This window comes from Chionomys nivalis, chromosome 16 (genome assembly GCF_950005125.1).
Source record: "Chionomys nivalis chromosome 16, mChiNiv1.1, whole genome shotgun sequence".
Taxonomy (NCBI): Eukaryota; Metazoa; Chordata; class Mammalia; order Rodentia; family Cricetidae; genus Chionomys; species Chionomys nivalis.
The window spans coordinates 24,340,198-24,360,290 of record NC_080101.1 but is presented as its reverse complement, the minus strand read 5'-3'; the positions used below and the strand labels follow the sequence as shown (position 1 = coordinate 24,360,290).

Here is a 20,093-nt window from a genome sequence, read left to right as displayed (position 1 = left end):
TATTAGAGAACTTGTCATTTACAAATATGGTTGTCACTAGCCAACATGGACTGAAACCATGTGCCCAAAGGAAACGATACACAAGCCTCTCTGGGAGGTAGTGTCCAGAAATCACAGCAGCCGGCCCCAGGTCTGAGAACGCTCAGAAGAGTCAGTCCCTGCCGAGCCCAGTCTCAGAAATCTTATGTTCCACGGTCTGGCCCTTGAAGCTGGACATTTGAGACAGGTGTCTGTCCTCCATTCCCCTCAGGGTGGCCTGGACTAAGCCCTTTTCTTACAAAACAAACACCCGCTGGGGTCAGAGTGTAGCTCCGTGGGGCACACACCTGGGATGCGCAAGGCCACTCTGGTTCTAACCCACACACCATGGGAAAACAATTTGTGGTTTACCTTTGAGGTAAATTCTACAAAACCAAGAGCATCAAGACAGATGCCTTCTACCTTCAAGAACATGAATTCCAAGAAAACTGCCCTGAGTGTATTAGGGCAGCCCCGGCGGCTGCCACCCAGCTGCTGGGTATCCATGGTCCCACACTGTGACGGGGTACAGGGGAGAATCTGTTGGAGATCCTAACCCGATACAAAGTAGTTATTAAGGCAATTTCACTAGCTTTGGCTCCCTGGAGTCTTCTGGCACTGGCCCGCATTTCACAGATGGGGGCCATGAGGAGAACGCGTCTTGCCCGAGGCCACACAGCTGATGGGAAACTTTATACTCATAACAATCCCACCCCACACTGTGAAGGGTAGGAAACCCATCTCAGAGACCAGCGGACGTAATCTAGAGGCAGATTCGGCCCAAGGAAAGCAGGTGGGAAAGCTAGGGTGGCCACTGCCAACAGGGAGCCAGGCTGCCGTGTCCACACCACCTGCTGGGAGCACAGACCCTGACTGCAACCGGTTCCGTTACCTTGGGCAGTCAGTCACCTGACTCAAGCGTACCAATTCTGCTGCGTGGACGATGGGCTCATGTCCCACTTTGAAGGGACGTAAGGATCAAGTGTACGGTGGACAACTTGCGTGATAAACGCCTGATACGATTGTTAAGAGATGCCTGGCTTGGCCCCTGCAGTGGTGTGTGTGGGAAAAGCTCTTGTCTTTTGTAGATGAAGATGTAGCATCAAGTGTACATCTCCCATGTTAGCTATGTCCTGTCAAAGAGCAGGCCAGAAAAGCCGGGACGCTAAGAAGGCCTTCCTGATTTTTTCTTGTACATATTTGAGTTCACCCTGGTTTAAGTGTAGAAGATGAAGATGCGAGAGGAGCGGGAGATTAGAAACCCTCTCGGGTTCTCTGGCTCAAGGTGGCCGAGATAAACTGAAGTGGAGAGCAGGTGACTCCCATGGGGTCCTTTAAGGAGATACAGTGCCTCCGCCGGGAATCTTTCAATGAAAATTACTGTGTGCCTGCTGTGTGCCAGGAGGTTCTAAGCGCTGCACGACGGTGTCCCAGACACAGGCAGCGCCTGGGTTGCGTGGGCAGAGCCTGTAGACCAGCCTAGAAAAGGAAGCACGGTCGCCTAGGGCAACCGGGGGATGCTGATGGCCCCCTCCCAGAGGCGCAGGGCCGGGTAGAGTGGTTCCTGGAAGGTGGCATGGAAGGTGTGCAAGTGGCTCATGCCACCGCCCACGTCGTAGAAGGCCAGCACGCCGGCTTCGTAGTCCAGGAAGACGCCGATCCGGTGGGGGTCGCGGCGGGGTCGCAGGCGGCTTCGCTGGCAATCGTGGAAAGCCCAGTACTCGAGGTCGTAGCGCTTCACGCACCACGACTCGCGGTTGCAGCCCAGGCGGGAGGCGGCCGAGGACCCGCGGCGCCGCAGTGACGGGTAGGCCGCGCCCACCCACCAGCCCACGCCCGCCTCCTGCACGTCCACCTCCCAGTAGTGGCGGCCGGCTGCGAAGCCGTCGCGGCCCAGCACCTGACGCAGGGCGTCGAACCGGGGCGCGGGGCGCGGCCCCAGGCGGCCTAGCAGTGCGCAGCGGACAGTCAGTCCGTCTGTCGACAGCCGCAGACGCGAGTGCATCGTGTCCGGGTCCAGAGTGGGCGTGCGGGCGTCTGCGGAAGAGGCGGGAAAGACGAAGGTCAGGGGGCGGCCCCGCCCACCTCGGGCCCTCCGACCCAGCGCGGCCTGGCGGAGGGAGGGGCTGTAGGCGGGGCCACAGGGGCCCACGCCCACCTCGCCGCTTTTGCTGTCCCGATCCCCAGAGCCTGTTGGCCCGGACAAGAGAGAAAGATAGACTTATCACACGCTCTATTACGGCCCGAGTTTCGATCATGGAATTTACTGCTTTAAAAAAAAAAAAAAAAAGGAAGCCAGGAGGAGCATGTCTTAAATCCCAGCACTCTGGAGGCAGAGGCGGGCGGATCTCTGTGAGTTCAAGAGAAACCCTGTCTCAACAACAGCAGCAGCAACAACAACAACAACAACAACAACAACGTGCGTTCCAGGAGAACCAAGGCTACACAGAGAAACCCTGTCTTGAAAAAACAAAACAAACAAAAATTTTACTGCCGAGGAAGCCCTTAATCCCAACACTCGGGAGGCAGGAGGTGGCAGTTCTGTGAGTTTGAGGTCAACATAGGGAGGTCTCCATAGCGTGTTCCTGGACAGCCAGGGCTACACAAAGAGACCCTGTCTCAGAAACAAAAAAAGAGATAGAAAATCCCATAACTATTAGGACTCAGTTGCATCATCCTTTTATTCTTTAATTTTGAGGGTTATGCTTGGTCCTAATATTGGTATCATACCACGCATACTCTTAGGCAATCTGCCTTTTAAAACCTGCCGGCATATTCTTGAACCATATCAAACATGTTTCAGTGGTGATCCTAGTTTGTGCGTGTGTTTAACTTAGGGACCCAAGTCCATCACAGTGTGACGTGTGCAGTACATGTATCTGCCAGAAGAGGGAGCCAGATGCCATGCACTGGAGCCTCCGGGAGCTGGGAACAGAACCTGGTGTCCCTAAGGAGAGCTGTGAATGCTCTCTAACACTGAGCCATCTCTAGTTAGAGTTTCTCTAGGTTAAAGAGTTAGAAATTGGAACAACAGCCATCCTTTTGGCATAGTAAATGAGGGATCATGAGAAAGGCTTCTAGAAGTTTCAAACTTTTGATCTGAAGGAGGTGAAGTAATGTTTACTTTTACAGGAATTGTTCAGGTGTACCCCTTTGTTTTGTGTACTTTTTTTGAATGCATTTTATTTTTCAAATGTTTCTTTTTCTTCTTTTTAAAAAATATGTAGTTCAGGCTGGCCTCGAACTCATGATTCTCCTGCATGAGCCACCACAGGTAGCCAAACATTTCTTTTTTTCTATTTATTTATTTATTTATAATTTTTAATGTAAGAATGCTTTGTCTGTCTGTATGTCTGCAGGCCAGAAGAGGGCATCAGATCTCATTACAGATGATTGTGAGTCACCATATGGGTGCTGGGAATTGAACTCAGGACCTCTGGAAGAGCAGCCAGTGCTCTTAACCAGTGAGCCATCTCTCCAGCCCCAAACATTTCTTTTAAAAATATGTGTTCAAGGCTGGGCGGCGGTGGCGCACGTCTTTAATCCCAGCATTTGGGAGGCAGAAGCAGGTGGATCTCTGTGAGTTCAAGGCCAGTCTCGTCTACAAAAGCTAGTTCCAGGACAGCCTCCAAAGCTACATAGTGAAGCCCTGTCTCAAAAAAAAAAAAAAAAAAAAAAAAAAAGAAAAGAAAAGAAAAGAAAATATATGCTCAGTGATTCTGTTTTGAGAAATCACTCCTGAAGACATACAAAAAATAAGGTATATTTATCCACTCCTTTACTAATTCAGGAAATTGAGCTGGGCAAGGGGAGAGGAGTCCCTGACCATGAAGGGTGGCCTAGGCCAAGTGACTGGCCAAGAGAGTAAAGCATAGGCCAAAAGGGGAGGTAACCAAAATGGCTGGATTGTATGGGGAATTATAAACGGGGGGGAGGGGGACAGAAACTCAGCACTTGGGCTGAAGAAGTTTATGCCAGCCATACCCTGTAACAGGGAGGGATTGAGGCATGCTGGGAGAACCTGGCAGCTAGTGTCCGCTTTGATATTTTATTTTAGTTTATTTATTTTTAAATTTATTTTACTTTATTTTATGTGCATTGATGTGAAGGTGTCAGATCTCCTGGAGTTACAGACAGTTGTGATCTGCCATATGGGTGCTAAGAATTGAACCCAGGTCCTCTGGAAGAGCAGCCAGTGCTCCTAATCCCTGAGCCATCTCCACAGCCCCCATTCCCCCCCCCCGCTTTGATATTTTAATGGGTACCTCAATTAGCCATTTGTTCCAGATTTTGAGACCTAGACCTACTATATAGCCGAGACTAGTCTAGAACTTGAGATCTTCCTTCCTAAGCCTCTGATTACTGGGATTAAAAATTGTGTGGACACCAGGCCTTGATGGTTCTTACCTCTAATCCCAATATTTGAGAGGTAAAGGCAGGTGGATCTTGAGTTCAAGGACAGCCTGATCTACAAAGTAATTTCCAGGACAGGATAGCCAGGGCTACACAGAGAACCCCTGTCTTGAAAACACAAAAAACAAAAAAGTGTGGAACCACACCCAGCAAAAATGTTTTGAAAACAAGTTTGCTAAACAGTAAGAATGTGTGTTGGGGTGGGGGCAGGCTCATTTCCTGTCCTTCTTCCACTTTTGCTCCTCACCCAACTTCCCTCCCCCACTCCCGGTCTTACATTTCAGGAAGAGTGATCTCTCCGGAGAAGGGCTGATTTTCAACAGGGTGCCTGGCTTGGCGCTGGAGGATCCCGAGAGCTGGCAGTTTATGTCTGTAAGGGATGGTAGTTGTGAGATGCCAACATCTGGAGCTCATGCAGGCAGCCCAGACAAACACACCAAAGCCTCCCAAGAATCATGTGCAAACTTAGAAAAAGATACTTTTTGCCCAAGCCCTGAGCCCCTTCTTATCCTGGTTATTTTTTGTCACGTTGACTTAAGATAGAGTTATCTGGGAAGAGGAGCCTCAGCTGAGAAAACGCCGCCATCAGATTGTGTTGTAGGAGCTGCGGCTGCGTTCCCAGCGCCCAGCCGCCCACATGGTTAGCTTTACCCAAAATAATTACATGGAAACTGTATTCTTTTAAACACTGCCTGGCCCATTAGTTCCAGCCTCTTATTGGCTAGCTCTTACATATTGATCTAACCCATTTCTAATATTCTGTGTAGCACCACGAGTTGGCTTACCAGGAAAGATCTTAACCTGCGTCTGTCTGGAGTGGGAGAATCATGGCAACTGCCTGACTCGGCTTCTTTCTCCCAGCATTCAGTTCTGTCTACTCCGCCTACCTAATTTTCTGTCCTATCAGGCCAAGCAGTTTTCTTTATTAGTTAACCAATGAAAGCAACAGATAAGATACAAGACCCACCTCCATCAAGATTGGCCGGTAGAGCAGTTTGTAGGCTTTTTTTTGTGTGTGTGTGTGTCTCCTTTTTCCTCCTTCTTCCCCCCCACTTTTTTTGTTTGTTTTGTTTTGAGACAGGGTTTTTCTGTGTATCCCTGGCTGTCCCAGAACTTGTTAGGTAGAGCAGGATGGCCTCGAACTCACAGCGATCTGTCTGCCTCTGCCCCTCACACACATACACACACACACACACACACACACACACACACACACACACCCCGAGTGCTGGGATTGAAGGTCTGTGTCACCATGCCTGGCACTGTAGGACAGTTTTCTGTAATGATTGATGCAGAATCACCCAGTCCACTGTGGGTGATGCCACCCCGGGCAGGCAGACCTGGGTGGCATAAGAAAGCAGGCTGAACAAGAGATAGGGAGTCAGGCAGTAAGCAGTGTTTCTCCATGGTCTTTGCATCAGTTCCTGCCTTGAGTTCCTGCCCTGGTTTCCCTCAGTAATAGCCTATTAACTGTACTGTGAAATAAACCCTTCCCTCCCCAAGTTGCTTCTGGTCAAGTGTTTATCACAGCAAAAGAAACCAAAGGAAGATACACCTGGTTCTCCCCACCCCAGCTCTCATTACTCCCCTCTAAGCTATGCCCATTCCTGTCAGCTAAGCCTTTTACTGTCCTGCAGCGTGACCAGCTCGCTCTCACTTCACCATAGGCCTTGGTGTTTGTTTTTCCTTCTGTCAAGAGCACATTTCCCCAAGAACGGGGCATCAGTGAGAACAGAGAACCCAGGCGGAGCGGATTGTATCCAACCCTGGACGGCAGCCTCCCAACAGGAGCTCCATCATACAGATGTGCAAACAAGAAAACCTCTGCACAAGGAGGCAGAATGACTTCAGAGCTGTGTGTCACCCCTGTGCTCCTGTCCTTAGAACTCCAGGGCCTACAGAATGCCACTCCAGTTTGCCTCATGACCTTCCTAAAGAGGCCTCCTCAGAGCCTGCTACAAAAGGTTCCTCATCTCTGTCTCCTCTGACTTTATTTTGCCTCACAACAGTTCCCGCGGCCCCAAACACATGCTGTCTGTTTTCCCCTCAGAGAAATGTGGGAGCCACGGAAACAGCAACACACGACAGGCACACAGCCAGTGTGGAGAGCGTATTGCCACCACAGCTGAGGGGATCAGTGCCAGGGACTTCCGAGTTCTCCACAGGCTTTGTGGGCACTTCAGGGCTGGACCCCAAATGGGTACTGAGGTTGAGGAGGGGCTCCTGCAGCCGTCTCATGAGGCCCCAGGCACATGATGGGGCAGGTCCTAGAAGGAGTGGGGCAGAGGTGAGGTGACAGGGAGGGGAGTGAACTGGAGTCGGCAGAAAGGCCTCTGGGTGTGTACAGCTGTGTTAGCCACCTGCAGGGGTATGACTGGCCCTGGGCAGAAGAGGAGGGGTGAGAGCTAGCAAGGTATTGGCGTGAGCAGACCCCAGAAGTGGTGGCTGGAGAGTGGCAAGCAGGACAGGCCGAGGTGGAGTGGGGCATGGTGGCACACACCTATAGTCTACCCGGGGACTGAGTCAGGAGGATTGAAAGGCCAAGGCCAGCCTGAGCAACTTAGGAGGACTCTTTCAAAATAAAGAGAGCTAAGGATGTGCCTCAGTGGCAGAGTGCTTGCTTAGCATGCTCCAGGCCTTAGGTTCCATTCCAAGTAGTGGGGGTGGGGGTGGGGTGGGCACTAAGCCAGGACCTCCCTAACTGCCCAGCTAGGGCATTGTGCAGGAAAGGCATGGCTTAAGTTGTTGGCTACCTCTGACTGTCACATTGTTGGGACGGAAGTCATCACGAAACAAGTCTCTGGGGAGATCTTCGGGAGAGTCTCTAGATGGGGGAGACCCATTCTAACTGTCGGAAATACTGCTCCATCGGCTGGGGTCCCAGAATGGACAGAAAGGTGACAGTGACCCAAGCTCCAGCACCCGGCTGCAAATGCAGCGTGACGCGCAGCCTCCAGCTCCTGCCACCCCGAGTCCCTCACAGGGCAGGCTGCAGGTGCAAGCCAAACCAACCCTTCCTTCCAGAGGCTGAGTGTGTCTGGTCTGTGCTGCTCGACCCTGCAGGGAGTAAGGGCTCCAAGTCCGTCATTGGGCAACTCACTTTCCTTCAGGCGAGTGTCCATTGGTGTCTGTAAAGTGTCCCGGATGGCTTCCATAAACTCCTTAAAGAAGTTCTTGATGGGCTCGAAGGACAGGGGCACAGGGTGGCTCAGCTCCGGGGGGCTCATCTGCTGTCCCATCTCTGACTTAGTGGCTACATATGCCTGTGTAGATGGGCATAGGGTCAGGATGGCTCCAGGGGCTGCAAGCTGAATCTAGCCTCCGCTGTATACCCCATTGTGCCTGGCCACCGTGGTCAGGATGAGCTGTACCACAAAGCAGTGCCCTGGAGAGGCTGCTCAGCCACCTGAGATATAAGGCACCTAGAGTTGTTGGTTGGTTCCCCTTCACCCTTCCTCCCCTTCTTCCCCTTCCCTAGGAGGGCCCAAGCAAGGAGGAATGACCAGGACATTGCTCTAGAGTTCAGGTCACCATGAGGGTCTGCCTCAGGGCTGACCTGAGTTCCATTCTGTTTTATCTTGTTTTCCTGGGACAGAATTTTATGGAGCATAGGCTGACCTTGAACTCCTGATCCTCCTACCTCTACCTCCAAAACACTGGGATTACAGGTACACTTCACCATTCCTGGCCAGGTCCAGGTTCTGATTCTAGCAGAGTGTGAGCCCTGCTGAGTCCTGCGACCCTTACCCCCACATCTCACCTACCAGAAGCCTTGCTGCAGAGCTCCAGTAAACACCTAAGCTAAGATTCGTGTGTTGGGCTGAATAAGAATGGCCCCATAGGCTCACATATTTGGTCATCAAGGAGTGGCACTGCTTGAGAGGGATTTGGGGGTGTGGCCTTATTGGAGTAGGTGTGGCCTTGTTGGAGGAACTATGTCACTGGGGTTGAGCTTTGAGGTTTCAGATGCTCAAGCCAGGCCCAGTGTGTCTTATAGTCTCTTCCTGCTGCCTTTGGGTCCGGGTATCTCCAGCACCACATCTGCCTGCATGCTGTCATGACAATAGGGACTAAACCTCTGAAACGGTCAGCCAGCCCCAATTAAATGCTTTCTTTTCTAAGAGTTGCCATGGTCAGCCAGGCAGTGGTGGCACACACCTTTAATCCCAGCACCCGGAGGTCAGAGGCAGGTGGATCTCCTGTGAGTTGGAGGCCAGTGACCATGGTCATAGTGTCTCTTCACACAATAAAACTGATGAAGACAGTTCACAAAGTGCTTGCAGCCTGGGGGCCCTGGGCAACGGTACTGTTAAGACTATAGTTCAAGATAGATATTAATTGGGGCTGGAGAGATGGCTCAGCGGTTAAGAGCACTGACTGCTCTTCTCAAGGACCCGGGTTCAATTCCCAGCACCCACATGGCAGCTCACAACTGTCTGAAAATCCAGTTCCAGGGGATCTGACACCTTCACACCAATGCACATAAAATAAAGTTAAATAAACCATAAAAATATGCCTTCATAATTTAAAAAAAAAAAAAAAGATAGATATTAATTATTATAACAGTATACTTCCTGACCACATGCGTGCTGGCAGCGAAGTCTACACGCTAGCCAGGGAAATCTCTGTGCACTTCCCCAGTGTGTAAAGATCATGGTCGTTGCCACGGTGACCCAGGTGCATGTGGGTAGCCCGTGGCAGCAGTAAGATGAGGAAGTCCGGCTTTACCTGCAGCAGCTGAACGGGGTTGGGCTCCAGGCTCATGACCCACACCCTAGTGGAGAAATCATCCATGACCTCAATTTGCTTCCTGCAAGACTCGGCCTGCTCCCTGTACACCTGGAGGGTGAGCTCTGTGTTCTTCTCGATGAATTGTCTGGCCAGTACTTCCTCTTCATCAAGGAGTAACCTGAGTTCGGTGAATTTCTGTGTCAGCCAGGCTTTACTTGAGTCTGCGTAAACCTTAAAGGAAAAAGAAAAGTCGACTGTAGACAATACACTTGCCAACCAGGAAGTCTGGAACAGAAAACACCTACAGAGTGAGTCCAGCAAGGTGGCAGTCAACATGTATGCCTGCAGGCCAGAAGAGGGCGCCAGATCTCATTACAGATGGTTGTGAGCCACCAGGTGGTTGCTGGGAATTGAACTCAGGTCCTCTGGAAGAATAGCCAATGCCCTTAACTGCTGAGCCTTCTCTCCTGCCCCTAGCAAGTAGTTTCAAGACAGGATTTCTCTGAGTAACCCTGGCTGTCCTGGAACTCATTCTGTCAACCAGGCTGGTCTCAAACTCATAAAGATCCACCTGCCCCTGCCTCTCAGGTGCTGGGATTAAAGGTGTGTGCCACCATGGCCTGGTCTTTTTCTTTTGTAGTTAATTTTTTAAAAATTACAGTATGTGCATGTTCGTGTGTGGGTATGTACTCATGAGCAGGAGTACAGGGGAGGGACAAAGGCATCAGAGGTCCTGGTACTCGGAACAGACAGAACTCAGGTCATCGGCCACTGAGCCATGTCTCCTGCTGTTTTCAGCCTCGATCTGGTTTTGTTGTTCTTGCTAGGTGGGGTTCTTTGTTTGTTTGTTTGTAATAGGATGTTTCCCTTGGCTGACCTATTGCTTGCTATATACCCCAGGCTGGCCTTGAACTCACAGCTATCCTCCTGCCTTTGTAACAGAGCCCCAGATCTTAGCATAACTGACTCCATGATAGAATTATCACCCTCACCCAGGCCATCAAACTCAGCACGTAGGCAGCACCACCTGACAAAATGAGGGAAAAGACCTGATCTTTCAGAGCCCATGGTTCTGGGAAAGTATCTAATGAACTCACCTTGTTTTTTTTAGCTTCTGTAGTTCTGTTTCTGGCTGACTACTCTTGTTAACTGAAGTATGTCAACCCAGAAGATTTTTTTTTTTTTTTTTTTTTTTTACATACATGCTCACCCTGAGAAAGGCTCGGGGCCACATGGGGATCACCAAAACCCAGGGTAGTCACCAGCTAGTCAATAAAGACTTTCTATTGACTTAAACCCATGTCTGAGCAGTCTTCTCTGGTGGACACTCCGCACCACCTCAGCCTTTCACATGTAGAGATTACAGGCTGTGCTGCCACACCCAGCCAGAGTTGCTATTTGAGAAGCTGCTATATGAATAAGTTCTAGAAATAAATAACGGTCATGTTTGCACACAACATGAGTATTGGTCATGCCCCAGAATGAAGAATCAGCATTTTTTATGTATATTTGTCACTATGAAAGGGTATCAGGGATAGAGATCAGAGGACCGGAGTTCGATTCCCATCACCTACAAGATGGCTCACAAGCCCTGTAACTCCTCTTCTAGCCTCCATGAGCACCAGGCATGCATGTGGTGTGGTGTACAGCCATACATGCAGGCATAACATCATACATGTAGAATAAAGTTTTAAATTAAAAAGTGAAAATACCTTCCTATGTTTCCTTATACAACGGAAAAGCAGAAAAAACTGCAGTAAACATTTGGAAAAATAAAGTCTAAAAACTAGAGCAGTTCCTTCCTCATGCAAACTGTCTTCGGCCCACACAGCAGAGTGGGTCCCGTAAGGACCTGGCTTCCCTGTGACACTGGGTTTTTTGTTTGTTTTTCCAGTACTAGGGATGAATCTCGAGCCTTGCAGAGGCCAGGCCAGCCCTTACCTACTAAGATGTACCCTCTTTTTTTTTTTAAGACAAGGTCACCCTTATGTAGCCCAGGATGGTCTCAAACACAGATCTTCTTGCCACTGCCTCCCAAGTGAGAGGATTACAGCCAGTGACATTGTACATGTCCCCATGTGCTGTCTTGACAGGACAGCTATGGTTTGACGAGAAATGGGAAGTGAGTTTCTATGTGTCTCCTACAGAAGGCTTTAAGCAGTAGCTAGGTGCCGGAGCCAGCTTGAGCGCCCATGGCCTTATTTGTAACATGGCTGCAGAGGGTCTGTGCGCCTGGCGACTGATGTATCCTTAATGAATGACCAAGGAGAGGGAAGAAAATGTGTTCCTGTCCACAGCCATACCACACTGAATGCGACTGACTCAGTGTGATCTCAGAAAGGAGGCAGCTTGGGCCTGGTTGGCACTTGGATGAGGAATATGTGTTAGAGGCAACGGAGAGAATCCGACAGGCCTCTGTAGAGACATCGGCGGGATTCATTGTTCCTTCCAGCTGAGCTGAGTTTCAAGCAGTCCCAAAGATCCATTTTGTCGCAAAGAATATCTCAAGTAGTGGCACTGCACTGTACTGTCTCTGTGGGGGCAGGGGCTACTGAAGGGTCAGCAGAGAAGGTACAGGAAAGGACAGGATGCTGAGTGGTGGCAGGAGATGCAGGGGTGGGGTATGAAGGGGGAGAAGGGGAGGAGAGGGAGATGAGAAAGTAGAGAGACAGAGGGAAAGGGGGAAAGAGAGAAGAGAGGGAAAGGAAATGGCAGAGGGAAGAAAGAGGAAGGGAAAGGGGAGGGGGAAGAGATAGAGTGAGTGAGTGAGGGAGGGAGGCACAGAGAGAGACACAGAGAGAAGGAAGTTGGCTGCCAGTCTGGGTCCCATGGAGTCGAAGGGAAACTGGATGCCCACACTGAACTTTGGAGCTGGGCTGGGTGGGGCTGGTGGAGTCTGGATGAGAAATGCCTAAGAAAGACCAACAAGAAAGAACTTGACCGGCCAGGAAGCCTTGTTCAGGGAGCCCAAGGGACTCAGTGCAAGGGATGCAGGTTGTTCTGTGACTCCACCTTCCTTCCGGGGGCGGGTGGGGCTGTGAGGAGAAGGCAAGAAGCTGTTTCCTGCATGCTGGGCATGACAGGACAACCCTAGGACAACCCCACTGGGGGCTCTTGTGAGTGGTGCAGTCAGGGTGTAAGATAAGTCCTCCAATCCTTCCCAAGCTATTTTAGTTAGAGTGGACATGGCCAGTATAGCGGGCAGAGGAGTGGCTGAGCCTGCCCAGCAGCGTGGTAGAGGTCAGTAGTATGTTCAACGTCAGCAGCAAGGCTACATCCTCATGGCCTCATTTCCAATCTGGCAAAAGTTGGCTCATGTCACCCTGTGTGTCATGTCCACAGACCCACGTTCTGGTTCCGTTCCTGTAGTGCTCAGGACCACGAACGCACAGAGCCGGGAGCTGAGGACAGTTATTTCAGCCTTTATAGGCAGCCAGGTCCAATACCAGCCTCAGACTGTGCCTCAGGTCCCTGTCCTGCCTTTCCTTAGCTTCCTCTGTAGGCTGAGGTTCTCAGACTTCCTTGGGTCAACAGGAAGAGAAACTAGAGGGAAGGCAGGGGGTGAGGGAGCAGCAGGGTGCTTCTCCCAGCAAGGCAATGACCCAGGGGTGGCTCCCATCGAGTCCCTCCCTCCCCTAGGTCCCAGGAGAAGCCTGCTTGTAGTTCTAGATTCAGCTCAGGAGATCCTTGTCATACTGACTGCAGGCAGACAGGCTGGCTGGCTTCCTGTCTGAGCACCTCTGATGGGTCCTTCGACCTTGCACTGAGCATGCTCTTTTCCTCCAGCTGAAACCACAGAGTGTTTCTGTGCTCCTGGGTGGCCCAGGTCCGCCCTGCTATGTGACCCATGATAAAGTACTTCCTTTCCTAGCCTCTCTTTCTATATATATCTCCCCTTCCCTTTTAGGACAGACTCTCACAAAGAGCAGGCTCACCTTGAACTTGTAGCTGAGGATACCTTGAATCCTTGAATTGCCTGCCTTTACTCCCCTAGTTCTGGGATTACAGGCATTCATCGCTGCTATGCCTGGTTTTATGGAGGATTGTGGGGTGCTGGAAGTTGACCTTAGTGGTCTATGCATACTAGGCAAGCACTCGACCGACTGGTCCATATCCCCAGCCCAAGCGTTTGGCCAACCATACTGAGGCAGACTTGTTTGCTTTGCTTTTTGGGTGTTTTGGTTTTTTGTTTATTGGAGTAATCTCTCTCTCTCTCTCTCTCTCTCTCTCTCTCTCTCTCTCTCTCTCTCTAAGATGCGTATTACTGTTGCCTACATTGGCTTGAATGCCATGGCTCAAGCAATCCTCCTGCCTCAACTTCTCATGTAGCATGGACTGCAGGCAGCACCATTTTGTCTGGCTTAGACATGCATCTCCTATGGGCCTTTCAGTTCTAACAGACTGCACATTCTAAGTCTGTTATTATGTTTGCTTCAACAGGCAACAAGCAATCTTCATCCACACAAACTCTCTCTCTCCTCCTACTTTCCCATCCATTTATAAAAGTATCGAAGTATGCGGAGAAGAGGTGGCGCACACCTTTAATCCCAGCACTTGGGAAGCAGAGGAAGGTGGGTTTCTGAGTTCGAGGCCAGCCTGGTCTACAGAGTGAGTTCCAGGACAGCCAGGGCTACACAGAGAAACCCTGTCTCAAAAAGCAAGACAAAGCAAAAAGTATCAAAGTACGATGCGGTGGCACATGCCTGTACTTCCGGCACTTCGGAGGATGAAACAGGAGAATTGAGGCTCAAGACCAACCGGGCATTTCTGTGTATGCTTGGAATCCCAGTAGTCAGAAAGCTGAGGCATGAGATTATCATAAATTCAAGCCTGGTCTACATAGTGAGTTCAAGACCAGCCTAGACTATTTAGAAAGAACCAAAGCTGGGCACAGTGGTGCATGCCTTTAATCCCAGCATTTGGGAGGCAGAGGCAGGTGGATCTCTGAGTTCAAGGTCAGCCTGGTCTACAGAGGGAGTTCCAAGACATCCAGGGCTACCCAGAGAAACCCTGTCTTGAAAAGACAAACAAACAAACAAAACAAAAAGAGAATGACTCAGAAAGACTCTTGAGGTCCTGAGTCCATTCCCAGCAATGACATGGTGGCTCACAATCGTCTATAATGAGATTGGATGGCGTATCATATTATGTATCCATAATAAATAAATAAATAAAATCTTAAAAAAGACGACACTTGAAGTTGACCTCTGGCCCCCTGATCACAGGCACACAGATGCACACTTACCTCATGAATACATGCACACACACACACACACACACACACACACACACACGGGCAACCTACAAGACACATGCTGGTAAAACCCTCTCCCCAAACAACTTCGTTGCCCAAGATGCGGGAGATTCAGAGAGAATGGTGTTGCTGCGTTGCCAATGCTCAGGACTGGCACGAGGAGACATCTAGGGCTGCATCGAGGTGGGGCTACCCCTGCCACATGAACGCCCTGACCGCTGAAGAGCCACGGCAGGGAAGCGCACAGCCTTAGAGGGTGTCGGCTGGAGATTGTTAACCAGGACTTTAACTGTCCCCTGGAAAGGAGTGGTGATTGGCTGGGTCACTGGCTTCTATTCCATAGACTTTGGACTGTATCTGAACTTTATTGATCTGTTTACAAAGCTCCACGGGTTCGTTTCCACACCAAAGAAAACTTTCCTCAGTTAGGCCTCTAAATCCACAGTGGCCCTGTCTGCCACAGTTGACACCTGCGTGTTCACCAGCACGCTTGGGCCCTGTCTCAACGTGAGAACTGGGAAGCGAGTGGGGGATGTGGCTCAGTGGTTGAGTGCTGCTCTCGCAGAGGTCCTGAATTTGGATTCTTGCACCCATCTTGGGCAGCTCACAACCACCTGTAATTCTAGCTCCAAGTGATCTAATGCCCTGTTCTGGCCTTCGTGGGCGACCCAAATACATGTGGCAGACACAAAGTCAAAGACACATACACACAAATGAAACCAAATTGGAAACATACAGAGTTCAACTACTATATGTTGAATATGTTGAATACTAGACACTGATCCAAGAACCTAAATAAACCAAGGGACATCCCATGCTCATGGATTTGGTGCCTTAACACCATGGAGATACGTTGTTCAGACTAGCCTTAGACTTGTGCCCCTTGGGTCTCAGCTGCCTATGTTGTGGAATTATAAATGACAGCACCTCCTGGATCTTTTTTCTTTCTTCCTGAGACAGAATCATCTCACATTGTATGGCCAGACTGTCCTGCAACACACTATGTAGCTCAGGCTATCCTAAGACCTGCACCAAACCTGTTTCACTCTCCTGAGTACTGGGATTACAGGTGTGAGCCCTGCACCCAGCTAAAGAGCCTAAATAATTTTGGAAAGGCAAAGAGGGTTCATCAACTATTTCAAGATCCATTATCAGCTATATTGATCCTAACCATTTAGACACATGGTTCACAGACGCACACAAATATGCATAAATAATAAAAAGAACCTGCTCTGCATGTAGACCCCATGTGCCGAGCTGACATAGACACTGTCAGATTCCATGTGTGGCTCTGAAGGACAGTTATGTGTCATAGAAAGAACCCCCAGTCATCTAGGAGACGGAACAAGGCACTTCTCCACAAGATCTAGAATTGTTCCAAAGTAAACACGTAAGAGTTGCTGACACCCTCCTCTCTCCTCCCTTGGACTCTCCTGCACGCTGCTGTTGTCTGGGGAACACTTTCTGGGATCACTTGCCGGGTCCTTGTGAACTGGTTTATCTCCTTGAGCCCAGCGCCTTGCTTTTTTGAGACTTCTATTTTATTTACTGTTAGTGCATGTGTATGTTGCGGGTGACAACATATGTATGTGGGTGTCAGAGGGCAACTTTCAGCAGTCTGTTCTCTTCTGTGGGATTCTAGGCTTGAACTCAGGTCATCAATCTTGGGCGGCAAGGGCTGAGTCATCTTGCTGGCCACTCTTTTTGATCCTTGTGGTTAAGGTCTGTAATCCCAAACACTCAGGAGGCTAAGGCAGGAGACTCACGAGTTCAAGTTCAGCCTGAGATAGAGTGAGTTCGAGGCTAGTTTGATTAGCTTAATAAGACCCTGTCTCAAAACAGAAATGTTTCCCATGATCCTATAAATAACCATCACTCATTTCTTTTATGTAATACCAATTAAACTCATTGGTACCCACATACACACAGAGGATCACTAGCTGGAAATCAGTGGGATGGGGACAGGGAGGGAAATGAGGTGAGTATGATCAAATACATTATATACATGTCTGAAAACATAGGCAGCCCCTTGTCATGTATAATTCACATATGCCAACAATAAAATTCTTTTCTAAAAGAGATTTTGCAGAGACTCCGATTTTAATAAAAAAATTCACATTTTCAGACACACACCGGCCCATCAAATAAAGAGAAGTCTTAAAATGTATAACTAGGTGGAAAAACACTTGCCTAGCATATGTGTGGCCCTGGGTTCAATCTATAGTACCACCATAAAAGAAAGAAATAATATTGTGCCAGGTGGTGGTGGCAAAAACCCTTAATCCCAACACTTGGGAGGCAGAGGCTGATGGATCTGAGTATGAGGCCAGATTGGTCTACAGAGTGAGTTCCAGGACAGCCAGGGCTACAGAGAGAAACCTTGTCTCAAAAAAAAAAAAAAAAAAAAAAAAAAAAAAAAAAAAAAAACCCAAAACACACAAACAAACAAACAAAAAACCAAGAAGTAATCAAGTAAATAACTAACATTGTATAGGGGGTAAAGCTGAAGAGTGTATATCTATGGATTATATTTAGACTCTGCTTCTCATGGCCAAAACCCTTAAGAATGGTTTGCCTGCCCCGGGAGATATTCTGCATTCCTTAAGGCAGTTTGGGGTGTGGGAGGATGGAGGGCCAGTTCCTCTGGTCTTGCTGAGGAAAGATGGAGTCCTGGCATTGGCAAAGTGAAGGCGCTGGTCTGCTGCCTGGGGGAGAAGGAGGGGCAGAGGCTGAGCCTCCCTCCACAAGGCTGGTAAAACCGACCTTCAGGGCCACTCAACTGCACGCGTGTTTCCTTCGTGATCTTTTACTGAAATTTTTAACTTTGCATTCTTTCCAAGAGGACCCCCAATCCTCAGCAACAGCTCTGACACCTGTTTTGAGGCTAGTCCTTGTTTTTCTGGGTTTCCACAAGGGGAAAGCTCTGCACGGAGAAGGGAAGATGGGTGCACTTGCCTTGAGCTTTTCCCCAGCGTCTTCCAAGTGGGCTATGTTGTCAGCGTGTTGCCGCTTCTTGGTCGCCAAACACTCTAAACAGTCCTGGAAGAGTTTCTGCGATGGGGGTCAGGAGAGAGAGGGAAGCTGTCACTTTCAAGCCCTTGTCCTTGCTCTCCCTTTTACTGGTTTTCCTTAATCACATTTTTCTTTATCTACAGGGTGGGAGTAGGGCACACTGGGGCCATAGGGTACATGGGGAGGTCAGGGGACAATCTGCAGAGTCCCCTCTCTCTTTCCACCTCATGGGTCTCAGGGCTTGAACCCAGGTCGTCAGGCTTGGCAGCAGATACCTTTGCCTGCTGAGTCATCTCGCGGGCCCATCCCTGAATTCCTTTTCAGCAGAGGTACCCGAGGCTCTGAGAGTGGGTAGCTTGCCCAAAGTCATGTGGCTAGGAGGGTGGTGAGCAAATTCTGGCCCTCTCCAGGATGCCTCCAGCCTGGGTGTCTCTCCTCTACCTTCCATGTGTCTGCTTTTAGAAGTTACAATTCTACTAAATGCCTGTTTTGGGTCTTCTTCCTCCGACAATGGCCCTTCTCCACCTTAGCCTTCCTTACAGCTCGTCTTCCACTTGACACCTAGGCCTACCTCATAGGATCAACCAGGATTACCAGGGCATGCCAATTTCCAGAGGAGAGCTGGAAGCCCGAGGAAGTGGGCAGGAGTGTGGGCTCTAGAGTAAGGCTAAGGCTAGGTCGTGGCCCTGCCTCTGCAGCCCTGTGCCTCATACCCATTTCCTTCACTGCAAACAGGGTTGCTGTGGAGACTGAATGAGATTCTCGTGCCTGGCCATCAACACCCAACAAGCTGTAGTGGCCGGCCGTGGTGAATGGCTTTACTGGAAGAGGGAACTGGGGGCAGAGAGGGGGTCAGCCTTGGTCTTAGCTTCTCTATGCATATCTCCTGTGACACCTAAGTCACCTACAGCCCAAGGTGGCCCAAGAATACCCCAGCCTTCTGGCTTGAACCCTCCACCTCCAACAATAAGAATCTGTCTTGGGACCCCAGAAAACCTCCAATACCCTTCAAGGCCATGCCCAGTGGCGCTTCCCTGCCTTGGCTTCCTGCCTCAAGTTCCATCTCTTTTATCCAAGCTCTCACTGACCACCACCTTGGGCTCCCTACTAGGGTATTTACCACAAGGCACTGTTACCATTCTCCCCCTGACAAGCCAAGCAAGGCATCCAGGTAAGAGGAGGATCTGACCTATGACCCACCTCACTGAACAGGTGTTTGATGAGTGAATGGCTCTGTAAGCTCGTAGAGCTGGGGCGTATGTGTATGCACTGATAAGAGGAACCCCGAGACAGACAAAGGAGGGAGACACTTGGGCCACATCTCTGGAAAATAGCCTTGGATGTCCAGGTAGCAGCATCTGGGGATCTCTATTACAGTCATTCACAGGCACCAAAAGGAAGGTTCTGGAAGCGGGGACATTTCTTATGAACCCAGGACTCCACGAGCCAGCCTATGCTCCCATTGGCCTGATTTCAGATTATACTTGTAACAGGTGGTGAAGTCAAAGGAGGTCATAAATGACGTGTGGCCGGGCAGAGGTCAAAAGACGTCTTAGGGATAGAAATAATAAAATCAGCTTTGTGAAGACAGAAGGTTGGGCCTGGCCAGCCTTCCGGTTCTGAAGAGCCAGGCATGCCTGGTGGGGTCCTGCTCAGTGGTTATTTGCAGAGAAGGCTGTGATAGGCTAGAGGGGAGCAGTGGTGTGTTTGCATAGGGGGAGGAGCCGGATTCAAGGCAGGAAGATGGTCTTATTGAGTTTGCAAAGCAATACAGGCCTACAGGCTCCAGTTGAAAATGGCCTATTATGAACTCCAGTGTCCAGAGACTTTTCTAGGCTTCATGATGCGCAATCGTGGAGTTTTCTTTTTCTACACCCACAGCTCCAGTCCGGCCTTTTGACATAGTCTTGCTATGTAGCACGGGTTGGCCTTAAATTCTAGTCTCCCTGCCTCAATCTCCCTGATGCCGAGCGAGCGTTAGGCGAGCGTCCCAGAACCCTTGTCTGTGTTCACTAAACCTCAGGTTTTCTTTAAGCCGGTGGCAGCGTCGGGCACCTGCCCTAGCAGAAGCGGTAAAGGACATCTGAGGATCAGCCTGAGCCTCCCAGTACCCTCAACAAGTATTCTAAAACTTCACTGGTGGCTTGGTCTACCTTCGCACGGGGTTCTGCCTTCAAATCTTCCGTCTACTACCTAGGGGACCGCAGTTTCCAAGTCCTAACGTGATGTGGGAGTGAGACCTGCCCGGCCTGGTGCTCCTTCGTCCGTTATTTCTGTTGTTACTCCTATGTTCAATCTCCGCCCGCCCAGACCTGCGTGAACGCCCCACGCCCCACGTCTCCCCACCTGCACGCTCGCAGCCTCCTCCTGGGCCAGGCCCACCGGGTGGCCGCGGTGGGCACCCAGCACCGGGCACAGCGCGCACACGCAACGGCTGCAGCGGCGACAGAAGAGCTCAGCCGGGCGTTCGCTGTGCTCAGGGCAGCGCCAGCGGCAAGCCCCGTTGGCCTGGACGGGCTCCAGCACGCAGGCTGTCTCACTCGCCATTCGCTGTGGCAACCCCTGTCCCGCAGTGTAGCCGGTGGGATGGCTGCGAGAAACGAAACCTTGCGCGGGGCGGGGTTGGCGACCCAGCACCCAGTGGCGGGCTGGGGCGGAGGGGGCG

At 50.3% G+C, this 20,093-nt stretch overlaps 1 protein-coding gene across 1 annotated transcript; it reads right to left on the bottom strand.

The window, feature by feature from the left end:
• Nucleotides 1–20,008, bottom strand: Trim14 (tripartite motif containing 14). The gene is made up of 6 exons (XM_057790753.1): nt 19,775–20,008; nt 17,372–17,467; nt 9,160–9,393; nt 7,532–7,694; nt 4,709–4,801; nt 1–2,055 (listed from the first exon to the last, which is right to left on the bottom strand). The coding sequence occupies exons 1-6, from the start codon at nt 19,973–19,975 to the stop codon at nt 1,520–1,522; spliced, it is 1,323 nt and encodes a 440-aa protein (XP_057646736.1). The 5' UTR covers nt 19,976–20,008; the 3' UTR covers nt 1–1,519.
• Nucleotides 20,009–20,093: the final 85 nt, after the last annotated feature.

Coding starts and splice junctions, on each gene's coding strand:
- Trim14 (XM_057790753.1), bottom strand. CDS start 19,975: ATGGCGAGTGAGACAGCCTGCGTGCTGGAGCCCGTCCAGGCCAACGGG. Junction 17,468..19,774: donor AGGAGGCTGCGAGCGTGCAG/GTGGGGAGACGT, acceptor CCCCCATCGCAG/AAACTCTTCCAGGACTGTTT. Junction 9,394..17,371: donor ACGCTGGGGAAAAGCTCAAG/GCAAGTGCACCC, acceptor TTTTCCTTTAAG/GTTTACGCAGACTCAAGTAA.